Raw genomic sequence first — 21755 nt, 5'->3', positions numbered from 1 at the left:
ATTGTGAAGAACTTTTCCCTTGTATCCAGTCTGAAACCTTCTAAGAGTTTGACCATTGTTAGGTCAAAGGACGTGGTTATCATGGGTGACCTGAACTTTCCAGACCTCTTCTCAGAAGAGCAGTCAGCCAGGTCTGATGGCACATGTAAGTTCCTAGCCAAAATGCAGGACGTTCATCTAACTCAGGAGGTGCACAGTCCCACCAGGGGAGACACCTTGTTGGACCTGGTGCTGGCCACAGGTGATGACCTGATGAGGGGTCTGTAGGTGCTCGACCACCTGGGCGACAGTGATTATTGCCTGCTGGAATTCACCATCCAGTGCAAGGTGGCAAAGGCCTGCAGCAAGGCAGCAGCCCTGGATTTCAGGAGGGTGGACTTCAGTGAGCTAAGGAGAATAGTTGGGGACGCACTGAGGTCCCAGAGGGGAGGGGAGTCAGGTGTCCAAGAGGAGTGGTTGCTTCTTAAGGAGACAATCCTCCAAGCCGAAAGGGAGGTAATCCCAACACAGATCAAAGGGTGCAGGAGGGTGCACAAGCTCCCATGGCTCACCAAAAGCATCTGGGAATGTCTCCTAGCTAAAAGGGAGGTGCACACCCAATAGTAGGGAGGGGCCATCAATAGGGAGGACTATACTGCACTTGCTTGGGGATGGAGGGGAGCAGTCAGGAAGGCCAAGGCGGAGATGGAACTGGGACTAGCTTCCCCGATCAAGGACAACAAGAAGTCCTTTTTTAAATGCATAGTGGGCAAAAAGAAGGTTCCGGGTAATGTGGGGCCCCTGCAAGACACTCTAGGAAATTTGGTTGTCACACCAGACGACAAAGCTAACCTATTTAATGACTTCTTTGCCTCCATTTTCCTGAGCAGGGACCGGATCGGCCCTGCCCACCAGCCTCCCCTCAGGCCCCAGGGGAAACGCACCTAGGCCAAGGGTCAGTGAGGATCTAGTCGGGGAACTTCTGGAGGGACTGGATGTATTTAAATCAGCTGTACTGGACGATCTCCACCCCAGAGTGCTGAGGGAATTAGCTGAGGTCATTGTGGGACCCCTGGCATGGCTTTACGAGCACTCGTGGTGCTCTGGTATGGTGCCAGAGGACTGGAAGAGAGCCAACATGGTTCCCATCTTCAAAAAAGGGAGGAAGGAGGACCCAGAAAATTATAGGCCAGTTAGTTTTTACCTCAATCCTGGGTAAGATTTTTGAGAGAATTATCCTGACACATGTCCACAAGGGGCCAGTGGGAAAGATTATGCTTAGGGGCAACTAACATGGGTTCATTAGAGGCAGGTCCTGTCAGACCAACCTGGTGGTCTTCTATGACCAGGTCACCAAATCATTAGATGCAGGGGTAGCAATGTACAAAGTCTTTCTGGACTTTCAGAAGGCCTTCGACACTGTCTCTCACCCCATTATCATTAAGAAACTGGGAGATTGTGGTGTTGGCACCTGCACAACCAAGTGGGTTGCGAACTGGCTGGAGGGCCACACCCAGAGAGTAGTGTTGGATGGGTCATTCTCGACCTGGAGGGATGTGGGCAGTGGGGTTCTGCAGGGCTCGGTCTTCGGGCCCGCACTGTTCAACATCTTTACCGGTGACTTGGACAAGGGGGTAAAAAGCACCCTGTTCAAATTTGCTGATGACACTAAGATGTGGGGGGATTTGGGCATGCTAGAAGGAAGGAATAGGCTGCAATTGGACCTAGGCAGGTTACAAGGATGGGCGGATAAAAATAGGATGGGATTCAACACTGACAAGTGCAAGGTGCTGCACCTGGGGAGGAAGAACCAGCACCATGCCTACAGGTTGGGGAACTCCCTTCTTGTCAGTAAAAGGATCTTGGGAGAAGGGAGAACTCCCTTCTCAGCAGAAAAGGATCTTGGAGTCATCATTGATGCCAAGATGACCATGGGCCAACAGTGTGGGGATGTGGTCAGGAAGGCCTACCATACCTTGCCATGCATCCACAGATGCATCTCAAGCAGGTCCAAAGAGGTGATCCTCCCCCTCTATGCAGCACTGGTCAGGCCACAATTGGAGTACTGCGTTCAGTTCTGGGTGCCACGCTTCAAGAGGGATGTGGACGACATGGAGAGGGTCCAAAGGAGGGCCACTCATATGCTCTGGGGCAGCAGCGCAGGCCCTACGAGGAAAGGCTGTGGGACCTGAACCTGTTCAGCCTCCACAAGAGAAGACTGAGGAGGATCTAGTGGCCTGTTACAAACTAGTCAGAGGGGAGCAGCAGGCATTGGGGGAGTCCCTGTTCCCCCAAGCACTACCAGGAGTGACCAGGAATAATGCTCACAAACTGGCAGAGGGTAGATTCAGGCTAGACATCAGGAGGTGCTACTTCACTGTCAGGGCGGCTAGGATCTGGAACCAACTTCCAAGCGAAGTAGTGCTGGCTCCTACCCTGGGGGTCTTTAAAACAAGGCTTGACAATCACCTTGCCGGGGTTGTTTGACCCCAGTACTCTTTCCTGCCATGGTGAGGGGTCGGACTTGATGATCTGCTCAGGTCCCTTCCGACCCAAGAAACTATGAAACTATTGCTCCTGGCTTTTCTCTGGAGTGCTTTGGTGAATAATTGTTTGCCTAGCCCTTGATGCTCTCCTCTGTTATATTTGTAAGCTGCCACCAAATCCTCTTGAAATTTTCTGTTTTCTAGGTTGAGCAGTCCCATATCTGTCAGCTTTTCCTCATATGGCTTGCTCTTCAGGCTTCTAATCATATGAGTGGCTCTTCTCTGGACTCCCTTAAGCTTCTCCACATCCTTCTTGAAGTGTGATGCCCAGAACTGGACGCAGTATTCCACCTGCAGCCTCTCCAATGCCGAGTAGATTAGGAGAATTACTTCCTTAGTTTTGCTTGAGATGCATTGGTTGATGCATGCTAGCATATTGTTTGCTCTGCTGTCACATCACAAGGTAACAGCTGCTTTTTACAGAAACAGAGTTTAAGAATTAAGTATTTTCAGGGGTGTGTGTGTAGGTGTGTGTGTGATATTCACCCCCTCCATATTTTTGGAGCGACTGGCATCTGGGGGTGAGATGGAATATCAATCTAGAAGTCTGCAAGGGTACATTTAATCTGTCATTAAATAGCTCAATTCTGTAAATGAAAGTTTTAAAAATAGATTTTGTTAGAGTTGTTACAACATTATGGAGTTTCAACAGATACTTTTGGTCCTAAAACATCTCTTTACTCCAAGGGTATAATGTAAATGTAATTTAAAAGGCTTCTCATCATCTTAGTACTAGTTGCTTATGAAGCTCTCTGCTTTTTAACTTCCATAGCTGCTGGAGATTTGAGCCTTACAGAGGAATAGATATTAGGAGCTCAGCCTTCAAAGTTTGGATGCCGCATCCTGGTAGTACAAATGTTACATTTCAAACGCATGTTGTAAAACTACAGTAACAATTACTGCTTCATTTTGATTAAATATTCTGGTTTAAGTTATGAGGAAACAAATGATATGGTTGAATTTAATTCTTCTTTGAAGTTGAAACTTTTAGCGTTAAGTGGTAAGAAGAGACTCACCATCTTCCTTTTTTATTGAACCAGTTTTTTATCCAATTTTCTAGAGAACAAGACAATGCTCGGTAGAGTTCTTAATGGATGTAAGTCAATGTAAATATGGAACATTACATTTTATGATAAAGTTGATTGGTTGTTATCCACCTTTGATTGGTCCAAATCTCAGCGGTCATCTAGCATATTTGGCATATACTGAGCGTAAATGTAGTTTATACCATTTCATCTTGGCCACCTATCAAGTTTAGTTTGGTACAGTGTGGTCCTTGTGCTTTGTAAGAATTTGAACTGCACATCTCCTATATTTTCACTATGCAAGCACTTGATTTTTTTAGGATTTTAGCCAAACAATTTGAAAAGAGCCAAGGAAATTGGCATATTTAACACTATTCATTTGTTACTGTATTATGCTTATATAACAACTCTGATTATCACTGTTTCTTTCGCTAAATTGCGGTGGTCTTTGGTTCATCCCAGTGGTTCTGCCATTGGGCTTTGAACATGGTTAAGCCTTTTTGAAGCATGGTGTGTGCATCTAAAATGCCATATTTAGTTAGTAAACCAAAAGCAGACATATCTGATTAATTTTAAACTTAGAGAGCCCTTATTTTGAAAATACGGCTGCCTACATCCAAACTTCTTGGTGTTAATGCTCTTGCACACTTCAAAAATGTATGCAGGAGAGAGGGGATTGTATCTTCCCTGTCCCTCCCTTCTCCCTTACCCTTTCTTCCTCCTCTCTCCCTCTTTTTCTCCACCCCCACCCTTTTCTCCCTCATTTTAACTGCCACCAGAGCCTCCAGGCATAGCAGGGAGAATTAAGCCATTTTGGTATATTCTCATAACTTGGTCTCTTTGATTCCTCCTCATATGCCCTCAAACTGTGCTAATATTCCAGTATGTTTAATATGCTTAATAATTTAATGGTAAAATGGGAGAGCAAGGGGGAGTCTGAGTTTAAACATGGAAGAAAAAATAGATTTAGATTTTTAATGAAAAATGAAGTTTGGGAATAGTAAGTGCATAAGCTGAATCTCTAAATTTTAGTTTCTGAAATGTATAATAATCAGGTCCAAAATGCAGGCTTTGCATCACTCAGTAGGATGGAGCAGGGGGAGATGTGTAGATGACTTTTGTGCAAAGATGGGAGAATAAATCTATTAAATAGAGGTGCACCAATACATTGATCCAATATTGGATTGACACCAATATAAAAAAAATAGACTATATTGGAAATCGGCTTTTTTTTGCTTGATGTGTTGATAATTTGGCCGATAAATGCCCCATGCATGCAAGCAGCCATAGTTTACATGTAGGTGGTGAGGAGCACAGCTCAGTAGCTTGGAGAGCTGTGTCCAGCTGGTAAGTCTGTTGTTGTAGAAGGGGAGGGGTGAGAGGATGGGTGTGAGGGGGTACAGAAGGTCCCCGTGGTAAGGGAGAGGAGAGAGTGGGGCAGGGATCGGGCATGTACTACACAGCTGGGGTGGTGTAGAACACAGGATGTAACTCTGGATCATCTGGGGGGGTGCTTCTGCTACTGCTGCATGCACCCCAGGAGGGCACAAGATGGTGCATGTGCCCCTGGATCTGTACAGGTTGGGGCTGGCTGCCACTGTGGGGTGGGGCAAGCAGGTAAGCTGAGCTAAACTGCCCTCTGGGTAGAGTGGGCGGTGGTACTGGGAGGGGGCATTTGAGGGGGCTATGGTGAATTCTGGGGTGGCTGCAGCCCCCCAGAGCCCCCTCCCAGCACCACTGCTGCCTGCCCTGAGCACAGCCTGGCCCAGGCCCTCCACTTGGAAGAGCCCAGCGCTTTCCCGAACCCAGCCTGCAGCAGCAGTCAGCCTCACCCCATTCAGATCCAGGGACACCCACTCCCCGTGGTCTCCTGGGGTGTATGCAGTGCGGAAGCCACCTCCTCCCGCTTCCTTCACCCCTTGGATGAGCCATGGCTCTATCGCATGCCCTGCTCTGGCTAGGCAGTTCCTACCCCTGCACCAGCCTCAGCCCCACTCCCTCCTTCACTATGGGGGCCTCAATCTGCTTCCCCACCTCCCACACCTGTCCTTCCTCCTCCCCTTCCACCATAACAGACTGACCAGACAGACACTGCTGTTCAAGCTGACAGGCTAAGTATTGGAAATTGGATTGGTATCGGCATATATGCCTCCTTAAAAATCAGCTGTCAATATTGGCCTGAAAAATCTCTTTTGGTACACCCCTACTATCTAATGATTACTAGTTGGAAGAGCTGTACTTTAATTACTTGTGTGTCTTAGCACTGTACAATCCATCACCAGATTTTAGGTGTACAGCATACATCCATGTATACCTCCCTGTATTATTTATAAATTCCAAAGAGACTGAAAGAGCAATCGGAGATTTAATACTTAACTATAGAACTGAAAATCTGACCATAGAATATATTTCGTGCCATATTGCTATGTTATTTGTGGCAGGGATTTTACACACAATGGGCACATCCAGATGAGCACTCACAGGCATTTCTCCCGGCTACAAATAGCAGTGGCATGTTTGTGCCACTGCTAGTTGTCCCCAGGGAATGCTCCTGCACATGCACTCTGGAGTGTGGCAAGTTGCATTGGGTGGGGTAGGGGTTGCCTTACCTGGGACCCTGGTTGCCTCCTGGAGCTCCAGCTATGGCGGTCCAGATATTTGGAGCCTGGCCAGCAGCCAGAGTGTGGCTCTGGCTGGCCAGGCCCCAGTTTTGGGTGGTGCACACTGCTGGTACCTGTGCCACCCTGAGCTTTTTCAGCACACCTTTTTTTTTTTTTTTAAATACCAGGATTTCCTGGTATCTAAATTTGGCTCTGAACTGTAAATATGTAGTGCGGAGAACAAAATCACATGGGTGAGTGCGTTTTGTGGCGCCTCAAAAGCCCTGTGGCTGAAAGCTTATAAAGAATGTTTTCCAACTGTTCAGTTGGTCTAGTGAAAGATATTACATGTACCCAAAAAATATTGTCTGTCCAAGTGAGATACAGCAGATGTAAGCAGATTTCTGATAAACAGATTATAAGGACACTGGATATGCTGCCATTGGATATCAGGGTACTAGTGCTGCATTACTGTGTTTATGGAGGTATTGGTTAAAGCTTCAGAATTATCAGCTGAACTACTTGACATTAGGACACTTCAGCAGTGACTTTGAGGATATCTTGAACAAACTGCTCTGTTCAAGAATGCCTATCGTGATTTGTTGGCTGCCAAAAATGTCCTATTTTTTCTGCTGTTACGTATACAAATAATGAAAATCCAAATGATTCAGATAACAAAAATGAATGTGTTACTTTTTCTTCTCAACAATTGCATAATTTCCAGTAGGGAGAAGTAGTTAGCTGTGTTAGTCCGGAGCCAGCCAGAAGGCAGAGCAGAGTGGGTTCTCAGAAATGCATAAGCTATAACCATTGGCAAATGGTGCTGCCTTAGTCAGAGGGGGCATGTGCCCCTCCCACCATAACCAGCCCTACCAACTGGAGGGGGGGGCAGTCCCCTGCAGGTGATCCTGCAGTCCAGGGAGGGAGGGGGTGTCACCTGGGAGATCCTGCAATGACTGATCACTGCATTCGCTGCTGCCGCTTCTGGGAGCAAGCGCCGGCTGATTGCTGCAGCTACTCCCAGAAGCAGCCACAGCCACTCCTGAAAGCGGCTGCAGTGAGCGCAGCAATCAGCTGGCACTTGTAGCGGGGCACCGGTGTTCCTGCCTGCTCCACCTGCCCATCGTTTAAGTGGCGAGCGCAGCCATCATGGGGTGCATTAGCACCCTCCTGTACCCCCTACGTGTTGCCACTGGCTGTAACTATAACAAGATATGAGAATAGGAGACCCTACTAGAGGTGCACTGATACATCGGTCTGATACCAGATTGTTTCCGACATAAAGAAAATTGGCTGTATTGGATATTGGGTCAGCGGCCAATAAATGCGCACAACCACAGCACTGCACTCAGGCAGCAAGATGCAGAGTTGGCAACTTGGAGAGCTCCCTCCAGATGGTAAGTCCGCTGTGGGGGAAGGGGAGGGGGGAGGGGAAGGGGCATTGGGGGACAGATCCACGCTCCCCATGGTGAGGGAGGAGGCAGGGACAGGTGCTGCCCAGGCAGAGTGGGGTGGGGGCTGGACCCATGGCTTGTGGGGTGGGGGGCTCCCACTGCTGCTTGCACCCTGGGAGGGCAGGGGGCGGGGGGTGCCCCCTGGATCTGTGTGGGGTGGGGCAGGCTGCAGCTGGGGCTGTGCAGAGCTCTTCTTGAAGGGGGCTGGGCTTGGAGTGGGCACTGGCGGCTCTGGGAGGATGCTGATCTGTCCTGCCGTGCCCCTTCCTTCCCCCCCACTTCCACCACACAGACTTATCAGCTGGAGGCAGCTGTATCAGAAATCAGATCAGTATCAACTGATATGCCTCCCTAAATATTTGCTATTGGTATCAGCCCCAAAAATCTCTACCAGTGCACCCCTAGACCCTACTTTTGTCCAACCTTAAAGGCATTAGGAAACGTATAACAGCTTTTTGATCTTTTGGACTTTGTACTCCATGATCCCTCTAGAAAAGTTTTTCTATTTCCCATTAAAATGGCTGCAGTGAGTCTCTATGATTTTCCAGAATTCAGTATATATGGATCATACCTGAAGTCTGTCAGCAAAGTGGAGAGAAAAGGAAAGAAGGAAAGAATAGTTGGGAATTTCAGATTCAAGTTTATCTTGGCTTGTGCTTCTTCTCTGTAGCTCATGAAATGTGTTAGTATGTCCTGTTTTGTCATGTGACCCAGTATATTTTAGATGTCAGGAATTGAATAAAATATATTTTAAAAGTAGGTGTATAGTATTGCATGTTTTAAAATATGTTTGTTGTCTTGTCAGTTTTGCTACAAATTTGGTTTGAAGAGATAAGCTTTCAAATGCTTGGTTGTGATTAGTAAGACTGGGTATGTTTAAATTAGAGGAGATATGCTTACCATTGTGCTAGTGCATGCATTTCTTATATCGTGTCTTTATTTATGCAAATTTCTGTTCTATCTTCGGTTTAGCTCTGCTGTCTGCCCTTCTTTTCAGAGACTGGGGGAAGGGTAGAGTGATACTCAAAAACTTATCTATATCTTTCCCAACTATACAATTGGCTCAATAAGATAATTGCCCTTAGAAATCCTTGCCTTAAGCCATAAAAAGTCACTGTGATATGCATGTTAGCACAAAGGGAAATTGTACCTGTAGGTTCCTGGCCTGATACTAGTTCATGCCCTTGTTAAAAAACCAATATGTTTTTCCTGTACTCTGAGAACAGCGTTTGCTGCTTTGTCTGAAAAGGCAATTTACATTTATGTTGCTAGAATTTTTTATGTAGTTATGTCATTCTTTATTATTTGTTAGGCATAGAGACTTAACTTCCTAAATTAATGCTATAGTGGTTTTCATTCTTAAGTCTTGGCTCTTTTTTGGTAAGATCCATTAGGACTTGGATTGATGTTTTATTACTTGAGGGGTATGTATACATTTGTGCTTTTTTCTCTAACTGGCAAAATACTTTGTCCTGCTTTCCTTTCATTAGTCAAACAGATCTGTGTGAAGTTGGTGCAGGTTGGTCCTTGCCTAAAATAAAGAAGTGTTTGGAAAACAATGACTAATTTAGTTTTATCGGTTATTTTGTAGCAGTTAGCAGATGGTTCCATGACGCATTTGTCTTACCTGTCAGTTAAAGTTACAAACATTCCAAGATCAGTATAAACAGGTCATAGAGTGAACATAAACTACATTTTTATTGTAAAACTAATAATGTGTTTCTCCCCTATTCTTTTCTTTAGGTTTCTGATTGTTACAGACCATTTGCTGAAATGCCCAGAGTTGGTAAAAGCCATGTATGCCAAACTGAGCAATCAAGAAAGGTAACCCCAAAAACCAATGTGGCTTTTAGTATTTAGCATTCCATATAGAGTATCCTGTTCACATGATTGAAAAACTGTGTGGTTTCGTAGTTGGCACAAAATCTCTAAATACATGTTTCTATGTCAGTAATGGTTTTAAATTGGTTGGTTAACATTACAGCTTAGCCGCAACTGGCAGTGATTTATGTAGGGTTGCAGAATCCAGCTTGGCGCCATTACTCGGTAAAGAAATACTTAATTTTTTTTAAAGGCAGGATTTAATGCTTGTGCCTTGATTTCATAAGAGCACCGCACCCTACTGCATTTACAGCTGCATTTGTAATGTGCTCAGCTGTTCATATCACCAATGTGATTGCTAGCAATTAAAAGGAAGTTTAAATGTAACAGATCAACTATAGTTGTAGATATGCTTCATAGTATTCAGCTGAAGTTGAAAATATATACTTTCATTTGCCCATGATTACTTTTCAAAATATTTTCCTTCTGTGTTAGAAAGCTTTAGCCTAGAAGGGGAAAACAACAAATATGAGCATTTGTGACATTTTTTTTTTCAATTACAGTAGAAAGAGTACGATCTGTTTAAAGTTAGAATAGTTAGGTCTTGAGTATCTCTCAGCATAAACACTTTTAGGGAGGAGGGATTGGGTTTCTCTTGTTCCTTTACATTTTTTTCATAATCAAAAGGGCCACTTGTTTCCGTATCTCTGCACCAGCATCTTTCAACCCGTGGGCCATGACCCAAAAGTGGGTCACAAGAACATATCAAAGGGTTGCGAACCAACTTTAAAAATGCTTGGGGCTGGTGGGAGTGGGAGGAGGTTGGCAGGGGGCACCACGTGCATGTGTGCACATAGCAGCCAGGCAGCAGTGGAGAACCAGCTTCCTGCAGATAAGTTGTGAGGGGGGGAGAGGGGAGGAGCATAGGCAGTGCATTGGGGGAAACATGCGCCTTTGACTTATGTGCCTACAGCAGGCACAGGGCTGTAACTTAGTTGGACTGTGGCTGTAGCAGGCAGGACCCAGCATGGGAGGGGGATAACAGGGTGGCAAGACTTGTTTCTGCCACTATTGCTGGGACCCTAACACTAGCCATGCCACTAGCAGTGCAAAGAGTGATGCGAGATGGGGCGCACTGCCCTCACTGCCCACCCCTCCCCGTGGTCAGCTGCTCGCATACTAGGCCTAGCTGTACCCCACCACCATGGCCCAGCCACTGCTGCCACTTCCTTCAGGCTGTGATTCTTTCCCAGAAAGGAGGCGGGGTGAGAAGCAGCCCCATGCCTGCTGTGGGTGCAGAAATTTTTGGGGGAATGTGCATACTCACCCCTGCCCCACACACTGGGGAGCTGGCCCTGGAAGTGGGGGCAGCAGTTTGGGAGTGAGGGGCATAGGCAGGGCTGGGGGGGTGCAGGCTGGGAGTAAGGGGGGTCTTGAGTCTAAAAAGGTTGAGAACCATTGCTGAACACCACATTTGACCATTTTGTTACACATGCTTGTGCTCATTGGTTGTACTTTGAGATGTTTTATTGTATATGTACCTTCAAGCAGCAGGCATTGCAGCAGGTGTTGCATAGTCCAAGCCTCTGTGCCATAGTCACAGGTGGTAGAAATAATGGTATAGCCCCACTTCATTAGTTCCTTTGAGTATTCAACTCTGGTATGAGACATTGCCACCTTTACTATGGTTCATCAGCCCTTGGTGGCAAAGATTTGGTCCCTGGAATGACCATTTTTCAGTCAGGCATTTTCTTCAGTCTTTTGTTCTACATCTGTAGCCATGTCTCCTTGGGTGTGGCATCAAGATGTGTGCTGGTGATGGTCATACAGCAAGTGTACCAATGGCAAAGATGTCACCCCTTTCCATTGATTAGAGTGATCCCTCATTTCTTATAGGTTTTGCAGGTGGAAGATGCTGTAGTAAGGGTAGGCACTCATCTGTCCCTTGTTGTCACTAAAGCCAAGATACTACTGGGAAGATGTCTTTAAATGTTGGACACAAAAATTGTAGGCAAAGTGGGAAAATGTGGTAGGCTTGAATTCTAGGGGGAAGAGAGTCAGAAGGGAAGGGGAAGGCAGGAGGCTTGGGAAGCATGGAGGGACACTGAGAGGGTCAGGATGCTTGGAGAAGAGGGGATGACAGGTTGGGGAAAACTAGCAGGTTCTCTCTTATCCCTCTTCCATAAAGGTGGAGATTCTCATCCAAGCAGCTCCTAGGGTAGTTACCTACTTTGAAGACATTTTGGAGGGTGGAAGGTATTGCTAGTGACTTTTGATCCCAAGTCTTACTTTCAGTTGTGGAAATATTTGCTTGTTTATTGACATCTTGAAAAAAATGTCAGGTTGCATCGTAAGTATTATGTGACCCATCATGGTGAGCTGCTATACAACTGCAGTTTCTGGGCTTTTAGTTTAAGCTCATGCAAATTTGTCTAGGGCACAAGCATTTGCAGTGCTCTCACAGAACCTGTAGGGCAGTGGTTCTCAACCTTTTTTAGATTCAAGGTACCCCTTGGAAAATGTCAGCTCTGATTTTTAACCACAAAATAATAAAGCCATTTTCCTGTTGCAAAATACTCAGGAAGACCACAGCAGGTGGGAAATGTTTTTAACACTGTGGATTCCTATGGTCTTGAGGATTATGTTTACATATAAAATGGTGCTAACATTGGGAGCTGCAGCTCCCCTGAAAGGGAATCACTTCTGTAGAGAATTGCAAGACTTCTGCAAATCAGCAAGTAACCCAACTGGCTTTCTTCTGTGGGTTTTTTGGTTTTGTTTTGTTTTGTTTTTTAAAGATAAATCAGAATTCAGCTTGTTTGTATATTTCAACAACAGTGTATAGGTTTTAATTTGATAGTAAATAATGGATTAGAAAAACCACACCAATCTATTTTCTAAATTAAGCCTTTTACTATTAAGGCTTCATAATGTAAATCTACTGTTTTTTAATCTGATGCGTGTCTTATTCTGATATTTTAATGTTCTCATCATATTTAAAGACGCATTCTCTGAGGTACGTGACTAATGAGAAAACAAGTCCAGTGCAGGTAAAACTGTTCTGCCCACCATTAGCTGGACAGAAAAGAGTGTAAACTAGGGCAGAGGGGAATAATTCTCTCACAATGAGACAAGTCAGGGTAACCTCACCACAAGGGTTCCACCTTGGATATCCGTTAAAGCTGACTGAGTCATCTGGGTGAGGAGAGAACGGATGCGGTATTGAGGTGTCTGAGGAAAGCAGTTTGAGCTTACAAATAGATGTGAACTCTTCCAGCCATAATATGGTGTATCATATGCATTAAATACTCTTTAAATCTATTTACAGAAAAGAAATGAACTATGCTGAGAGAGTTTGCCGGTACATAAATTAGTGGTAGCTCTTAAAAACTTGGCAATTGCCATAGATAACTTAAGTATATTCAGTTGGATAACCGCAGTATTTGCACTGTTCACAGTATTTCCTGTAATCTGGACCCACTGTATTTGTAATATTGCGGCCATGGCACTTGCCAAAAAGTAGCCCTTCTTCCTACAGAAGTGAGCCCCGGCATCTAAAGTACTCATTAAAGAGCCAATGCATTTCTGGCCTTATAATTATGAATTGGAAAATATGCACATATGATGGAATGTTACTAAGGGGTGGGGTGAGGGAGGATTGCTGCGTGCCTGAGTCTGCAGATAGCCTGAAACAATAATTCAGAGAATTGTGATCTGTTGGTTTATCCTTAATGGTGTCTTGTCTCTGAAATATAATTACTACATCTCATGTGTTCAACGTAAACCATTTCTTTGCTAATAATTGTTGTAGAAGCATCCAGCGATGGGTATGTGTTTTTAAGACTTTTAAGAGCTTATTGAATGCCATGGTAATTTTGCCAAATTAATTCCAAACCCTTTTCCCACCCATCCTGAAAAATATTTGATGAGTTTTTTGAAACCTGTGTTTCTTTAAAGCTTCGAATACATATGAAACTAGTTACTTATGTAGTTAGTTTACTAGGGATTGTAATTTTTAAAAATTGGATAGTAAGCAAATATTCTTTGACTGTGGGCAGATGTTCATTTCTAACATTAAGAATTTCTGTTGGCACCCACTATCTGTGCCCATTAACTGGACAAATGTGATGGCTGCTTATAGCCATAGAGTACTAAGAGGAGAAAAACATACAGATTTGAGCAGAACTGGGAAAAAGGTAGACTTGCCTCACAGGAGACACTAGACTTACCAGAGGCAAGAAAGTTTATGGGAAATGTGAGTAAGGGACTTAGAGTAGATGTGGATATACTCTTTTTTAAGAACTACTCTCTGTCCCCTGCCCAGTTTACCTTTGCTAGTAATCCAGCCTCACCAGGTCCATGACAAATGACAAAGGTAATTAACTGCATTAGTATAATTTATTATGATAGCTGGTGTATCTTCCAGTACTTCAATTCAGGAACAGTTCCTTTTTAAAGGTTATATTAACAATCACCCCCACGCTTTGGTTTTTTAAGAAATAATTGGGTGAAATTCTATGGTCTGTATGATGCAGGAGGCCATCCATACTAGAAAATCATCCTAATTTGTTCCAGAACATAAAATTGTACTAATATGTTTTCTCCTTGGATCTGTGTACACTTGACAAGTTTTAGGCTCAGTAACATCCCTAGTCTAAAACCTATTTGCCTAGATGATAGTGTACAAATGCACATTGATTAGTATTTTTTTTCCAGACATAATAAAATGGTGACCATTCTGTTTCCACAGAACAAAATCTGTCTTCCCTTGTGACTACTCAGTTGGCACATTTTATATGTAGAGTAGTTCAAATGCAAATTTATTTATTTTTTTAAATGTCAGTCCTGCCATCTGAATTGCAAATATTTTGGTCAAAGAAAACCCCTGAGCCTGCTCTTGTGTGTGCTCAATAAAAAGAACTCTTTCTGAGCAAGAGAATTACAGTAGAACCTGGCTAATCCATCTCCTCTTCTCAGCAGGGACTTTCAGAGAGGTGTACAAAATGTTATGTCCCTCTTAGAAGTATTATTTGGAAAGTTTGCTATTCCATTGTGAATTGATATTTGAAATAAAATTAAACTGAAGTTGTCAAAATTAGTGATCAAAGTACACTTTATTTCTTATTTGGCTGTTTTCTGTTTCATTCAGAAAACTGCATAGACTTCAGTGTATGATAGTAATTAAATGTAAACTGGAGAGTTAAGTCTGTCTATGGGCAATTGTACTGCAGGTACATAGGTGCACAGCTATTTTCCCCCCTTTATTTTTACTCCACTGCTCAATTTTTTTAAATAACTTTGTATCAGGAAGACAGCAGTTTGTAAAAGTGTATGTACAAATGCACTGAAAGATTCATTTCTAAAGAGATGCCACCAGGTTGAATGGACTGTATGTATTTTTGTTGAATTAGAAAGGGGTTTTTTTGGCGGGGGGGAGGGGGGGCAATTTTAAATATAGTTCATTACAGCAGCATTGTGTTGGAGGATAAGAATTGGAAAGTGAAACAGAGTAAAAACGTTAGATTGATTAGACCGCTCTGGCTTAATTTGTCTAAAGTTAGGCAGCATTAGGCAAAAATTAACCAGCATCTATAGTGAAGATCAGTTTGTTTATAAAACTCTCTTACATTTTAAAAAGCAGATATGTTAGTATCAGTTCAGATTTTAAGATACCAATGTAACAGCTTTGTCCATTTAAGCTATTATTAACTGTAGTTGGCTTTGTTTTGTAAACTTACCTAAACAGTTTCTTTAATTTCAGGATTACTTTATTAGAATTGATAATGGCCAAAGTAAGCGAGAAGAACGAAGTTACCAGTGAAGAATTGGCTGGGCTCTTGAAGCAAGCTGACTTTCTTGCAAGCTGTTTCCAAGAAAAATGTCAAACTGTGCTGAGATTAACTTCTGCTGCCAAGAATGAAGATGAGGTAGGATATTGAAATACCAAAATGTTAGATGCTTGTACCTTCTGATTCTATTATTATGGATGCATAAAATCATAAATATCAGATACTCCCAAATATCTTTTGGTTAGTAAAACAGCTTAAGGGATTTACAGGAGTCTCTTAAGAAACTGAAGAGCATCAATAGTTTCCTTTTGCTGCTGCAGTGAGAGAGAGCTTTCTACTTAAGGCTAAGCAAGAATTCAGTGCTTTCAGAGAGCAGATTCCTCACTAAGCCTTAAAAGATTTTTTTTCAGGGTTTTTGTTGTGTTGTGTTCAGTTTGTCAGGTGTTTTGACATTTTTATTTATTGGAGACACTCTTTTAAATTAAAAATTATATTTCGGTCAGGTAATTCAACTTGTATATGGAGATTTGGAATTCATGTTTAATTTCCATAACAAAATAGTATTTCTGACTGGTTTTAAACTGGTTTGAAACAAAAATAATGGAGTTTGTGAAGCATGCCTTTTGCCATGCGGAAGTGAGGACCTCTGATAATCTGGTCTATCTGGACTCATTTGTAGTGGTTTTGCTTTTTAGTTTTCTGCCCTGTTAGGGAAGTAGCTTAAGGACTGTCTTTTATCTTGGCCTGTGCAAGCAGAGGGAGCCTTTATCACCAGGGCTGTAATATGCTGTCTGGTATCTGCTAGAATGTGCCACAGGGCCTTCACAGACATTGCAACTAAAGGCATGTATGCCTGGCAGGAGACATGATTGTGGGATCCAGCATCAGATCCCATTGTGCTTTATTGCTGGTGCAGGGAGAACCTGGGATCACAATCCTGGGCTTCTCCTGGACTGTCAAGGAGGAAACTCCTACAGTTGGGAGCCCTGTCAGCTGATGGGGTCTAGCTGTGGGACACACCATGCACCCCAAGGTTAGGAGCCCCAGGCTGATCTGGGCTCCCAACCATGCACCAAGATGTGCTCCTGCAGCTGGGAGCTATCAGCTGATGGGGCTCCCTGCCTTGGGGGTGTACCCTGTGGCTTGAAAATCCATCCCGGCTACATGGTCAGAGTAACAAAACAGAGTACCTTGTCATAGAAAGTACTATCATCTCCTCTATTTCACTCAGTGCCAGCACAGAATACCAGTCTATATTGCTCTCAAATCTGGTTTCATTGCATCAGTACCAGATCAGTTTAAAATGCATCTAAAACACATGTACCAGAAGCAGTATCAAATACCACAACAAATACAGCCTTCTTAGGTAAAGGCTTTTAAAGTGTGTGTGCGCGCATGCACTAAATCAAAACTTAGTGAAACCCTTTTGTATTCAGTTCTGCTTCCTTGAGTCAATTTGTATACAATATCTTTTGGTATGATTATGATGTTTAACTCATTAGTTTTCAACGCCATATATATAGTAAAGGGAGAAAGAATTAAAACAGACTAGAGACCTAATTGTGGAGTGATACTTTTTTAAGACGTCATAACGAACTTTCTTCCAGCAGGAGGAGCACTGTGCTGTGGCACATTTTTTTTTCTAATATAATAATGGAGCTGCAAAAGAAATCATCTTGTAATTACAATGGTGCTCTAGCAAACAAACTCTTCTGTTAAAGAAGAAAGTAAGGACAGCTTTTGTGATAAATTAAATTTGAAATGGAAGTCTTTTATTTTACATGCCTTTTTTGTAAATTTCTGAAACTTGCTTGAGAATATTTACAGGTATCAGGAAGACAAGAAAGACAATTGCTTTTTGAGGTGTAGGTGGAAATGTGTTTCTGTAGGGGGCTTAAGCATACTTCTGTGAGGGATAGGTGAGTGGGAATGGAAGGGGGAGAGAGCTTCCAGCATTTCTTTCTGGGATGGGTGACCAACCTTCTGGCCTTGTGGGCCATATGGATAGCATAGGGATCTGGCCACAGGCTTGGATTCCACATGGGGTCAGAGCATGGAGTTCGTTCTTGGGTGTGATCCTGCATGTAGGCCCAATCCTGCCATACCCTGGATGTAGCCACATGCCTGGATCTGGCTGCAGAGTGACCTTGTGTGCTACATTATCCAGCCCATGAGACCCCACCAAACCTGGACATTTGGCAGCCTGGGAACAGCATTTAACACTGCTATTTCCCCCTTGTTGCCAAATTTATGGACTCTTGAGGATCCCCACAGATTGGATGAAACTGCAGGCTGGATGTGGCCCACAGGCGGGTGGTTGAGCACCACTTTTTTTAGGTCATTGATGGAGAATTTATATTAAGATCTTAAGAGACCTAGCTTCATAGTCTGTTAAAGAACTACATTGACTACTCCAAGAAAAGATAGCAATCTTACATTAAAGAGAAGCATACTGGGACACTTTCAGCAGTTTTGTATTCTACACAGTTATTTTCCTGTGTTCTGTGGTTTCAGTTTAAAAAAATATATGCTTGTTTCTAACAGGACAAAATCTGTGTCCAACTTTAAGGTACTGGTACAGCAGTATTCCCAATGCTGTTCTCAGCTTTCCTTACAGAGCTCTAAAATCCTTCTTGGCTAAAAACAAATAGTTGTTATATCCATATTAAGTTTTAACTTCACTAATATTTGGAGAAAAAAGTATTATGGCTCTGAAATTATATCCACAAATGACTGAGAACATTGGTCAGATCAGCTAAAACTACTGTTACCATGGGTAAAGAAAAGCACTGACCAAAAAAAAAAATCCATAAACAATGCACCTTTTTGTTTACAGGGAATACTCAACAAATATTCAACCATCTTGATCAGTATTTTTGTTGATTCTCTGAGTATTAATGTTTTTGGACATGAGTTTAACTATCTTCAATTGAAAATAATGGAATTGTTCTTGCAAAGAATCTACAGGAAACCCTTGGGATTTGTGGGTTTCAAACACTGCGAATGCCGTATTTTAAATACACTTTAAACCCTTACCGGAGCACCTCAGAAGCTTTGTGCTTGCTGCCGCCAGGCTCCTGCTGCCGCCACTAGAGCCATGCCCCCACCCCAGCTGCCAGGGGCACTAAGTTCATGAACGCAGTGCCCTATTCACAGATTTCTCCATTTGCAGGGATCATGGAAACATCCCCCATGAATGGCGAGGATTGCCTGTATTTTAGTGTTTTCCTCCAAAGAATATGTCTTTCATAGATATTGTATCTTCCCTTCAAAGGTGGCCAGAGGGTGAAAAAAGGCAGCTGCAGAAGCTGCCCCATAGCCATTATTAACATTAACTATGTTAGCATTACGAACCTGCCTTTTTACCATTGCTCTGCTTCCATTAGTACTTACATACAACTTCCAAAAGGAACAGATTTCCCAAAAGTATTCATGCCCCATTTCATGCTTAGATTTTGGTTTGTTTGTTTTTTTGGTTTCTTTTATGGTTTTTGATCAAATTTTAGAAAATATTGTTTCCTCCCCATTGTTTCCTGATTTGCTTTTGCAGAAGAGGTCTTTTATTTTGACTCATGCAAATCTGTTGGATTATGAATCCTAATGAATAGTGGTTTTGTACAGGAATTATATCTCTTTTCAAATGGGCACTGCATTATTAATCTGTACAAACGATTCTTGCCAAGTGTCTACAAAGGGTTGTTTAAAGTATACCTTGTATAAAATTTGATAATCAAGCTGTTCCCAATATCAGGCATTGCTTTAGGCCTATGGTTTTCAACCTTTTTTCATTTATAGATCCCCCCAAAATGTAAATGGTGGTATAGACCTCTTTGAATTCTAAGTGTGGGTATTCATGTACTTTTGATTGATTGTAGTCATCTTTTGTGGACCCCTCAGGGATCCATGGACCGCAGGCTAAAAACTACTGTTCCGGGTGCTATTGGCCTGACCCAGATGGTGAAATGGTAAATGGCCAGAAACAGAAAAGGCAGGAATACAGGTTTCTAGAAAGGTATATATGAGGGACAGTGAACAAAGCCATTTTTCAAACGTGTTGAGCAGCTAGCACCTCTCTTGGGCTGCTGAATGCTCAGTGGTTTTGAAATCATCAGGCCACCTAATTAAATATAGATTTAGGACTCTAAGTTTAGGCTTCTGGTTTGGTTTCTGTTTTTGGAAAGGGGAGGGGGGAAGAATTTTGATCTATTAAATGTCTGAATTTAACTTCTTTGGTTATGTGGCGTGAAACAGGTGGGACAGTAGCAACATACCTGCCTACCATTAAAACTGTTTGGAAAGTTTTGCTTTATGCATAGGTATACCCCTATGATTCAGATTTTAGCCAAGCAAAATTGTACCAAAAGTCTTTGCTAAAAAAATAGACGTAGGGAAAGAGGCTTAGAATAAAAACTGTCACAGTTCCAGCCATGGAGATTCCTGAGGAACTTGTTTGCCATATAGTCTATTTCCACAAATAATAGCAGTTGTCTTAAAAATATTTTGCTGGTCATAATGTTTACAGGTATCTCTAGATATATTTGTCCTCTTTCTTAAGAAGTATTTAAGCTTTACAGATGTTAAAGTAACTGAAAGTCTTTTACTTAAGCTTCCTTGTCACAATGGAAAAAGGGAGCTTGAGATGAAAAAAAATCCCCAAATATGTTGCTAGCATTGGAATACAGTTGTGCTCTATTAGTTCTTCTCACTGATCTACTTAATTGTTCAGTAGTTGATTTTTTTTCTCTGTGATTATAATTTATTTTGCTCTTAAAAGCGATTTATAAAGTAATTTTGATCTGGATTGTGATGTTGACCCTATGCCTAGAACTACCATATGTCTAGGTTTTGCCAGACAAGTCATCTTTTGGATCCTTTAATCTCCCTCTGGGTGGTTTTTTGAAATCTGAACCAATGCCTGGGATTTTGTTCTGCTCCACAGGCAGGAGTCGGGAAAGGGGGTTTGGAGGCAGTGGACTCTTGTGTATCTGTATGTGCATATGCTCATGGCCAGCATGTAGCCAGGTCAGGTCATGGGAGCAGCCCCAGTAGCTGGATGTAGGTAAATCTTTGGAGGGTGGGTATGGAAGGGTCAGGGCTAGGGGACTATCCGGAGGGGGCGGTGTGTGTGTGTGTAGGGGATGAGTGTGCTAAGGGAGTTGTCTGCTGGCACTGCCTGGTCGCTGGGGCTGTGGTAAGGTGAGAGAGTATGGGGAAGGTGTGGGGGAGCAGCAGTGAGCTCTGTGGAGCAGCAAGGAGCTCTCTGGCCAGGTTGGCAGCACCAAGGCCAGTACCTTTGCTCGTGGGGCTGGACACCTGGGAGTTGCTGCCCAGGAGTGCTGTACTCAGGCCACCTAGCGTGGCACTGGAGTTCCAGCGCAGGGTGGGGGGGAGGGGGTCCCACAGGCATCTATCCTGCCTGTTCTAGGGCTGGACTCACTCTGCTGCCTCCTGCACAAATCAGCGTTGCTATTTTCTGCCCTTGTCAGGATGGGCACAGCTGGTGGCCCCCTCCAGCAGAACTGGGGTGAGCAGAGGGCTGTGAGTTGGGACTGAGGTGCACCAGCATAGCCTGGGGGGTGAGGGACTATGGGTCAGGAGTGAGGAACACCAATAGGGCCAGGGGGCTGCAGGTCAGGAGTGACAGGCGGCAGCAGCAGGGTTAGCGGTGGGCATCAGGTTGGGAGTGAGGTTTTCCCCCCAAAAGGTGTCGTCTTTTTTGGAACTGGAAATATGGTAACCCTACCTTCACAAGAAAAAGATATAAAGTAATCTTCCCTTATCTTTGCAATGGCTTCATGGACCTTGAATACGTGCCCTGAGGTATAAGTAGGTGATGACTATTCATTTACTTTCTTCTGGATGGGCATGAAAGAATGGGGAATATCTCTCAGCATATCTGAAACATCCCTCTCCCCAGCCAGGGCTGTGTAGGGAACACCGAGTAAGCTGTTGTTGATTCTCCCTGTAGCTAGTAGCATGTTGTGCCCTGCTTTCAGCAAGAAGGAAAGTAAAGGGAAGAAATGTTACTAGAGTTCTTTTTTGTATCCTAGTATTGCCAGGGGCTGGTCCTGGGGTGTTGTACCTTCCGTTCTGTCACTTAAATGCAGTTTTGCTGAAGTCACAAACCTGTTTTCACTGCCTGTCATCTTGAATAATATAAAGCTCTATTTTTTTCTGTAAATGATGACCTTTTTTTAATTTGTAGTGCCAGAGATCAACCTAGCTACTGAGAGCCTAGTCAAAGAAATAATTATGTGGTTGAATCAATAATATGCAAATAAGATTCTGTCTTTCATACCCAACCAGACTTTGCATCTGCAAATCCCAAATCATGTTTACCCAAGAATAATGTAAATTTTTTGCAGCCAAAGTTCATTTGACCACAAACTTCTTCACAGGATTCCTGCGGATAACAAATTGGTGTCTTCCAGGCGGTGTTTGTGTCTTTAAAGTGGGACACTTGCATTGGATAAACTCAAAGAAAGAAAACATTTGCACAGAAGAAATTTTCTCAGTTAGCAATTTTCTGTATTGCTACTGT

The 21755-nt window shown here is 43.3% G+C and overlaps 1 protein-coding gene across 2 annotated transcripts in view; it reads left to right on the top strand.

Annotated features, from left to right (window-relative positions):
- ATXN10 (ataxin 10) overlaps positions 1 to 21755 on the top strand; it is a 216503-nt gene that overhangs the window by 94481 nt on the left and 100267 nt on the right. For both annotated transcript variants that reach the window (XM_019544286.1, XM_019544287.1), the window contains exons 6-7: positions 9348 to 9428; positions 15187 to 15352. In XM_019544286.1, coding sequence (XP_019399831.1) covers positions 9348 to 9428; positions 15187 to 15352 — 247 coding nt within the window. The remainder of the gene's footprint in view (positions 1 to 9347; positions 9429 to 15186; positions 15353 to 21755) is intronic.

The sequence above is a fragment of the Crocodylus porosus genome, unplaced genomic scaffold, assembly GCF_001723895.1.
Source record: "Crocodylus porosus isolate Cpor-Errol unplaced genomic scaffold, CroPor_comp1, whole genome shotgun sequence".
Classification (NCBI taxonomy): Eukaryota; Metazoa; Chordata; order Crocodylia; family Crocodylidae; genus Crocodylus; species Crocodylus porosus.
The sequence above is the reverse complement of the archived record's forward strand: the minus strand, read 5'-3'. Positions and strand labels throughout refer to the sequence as shown.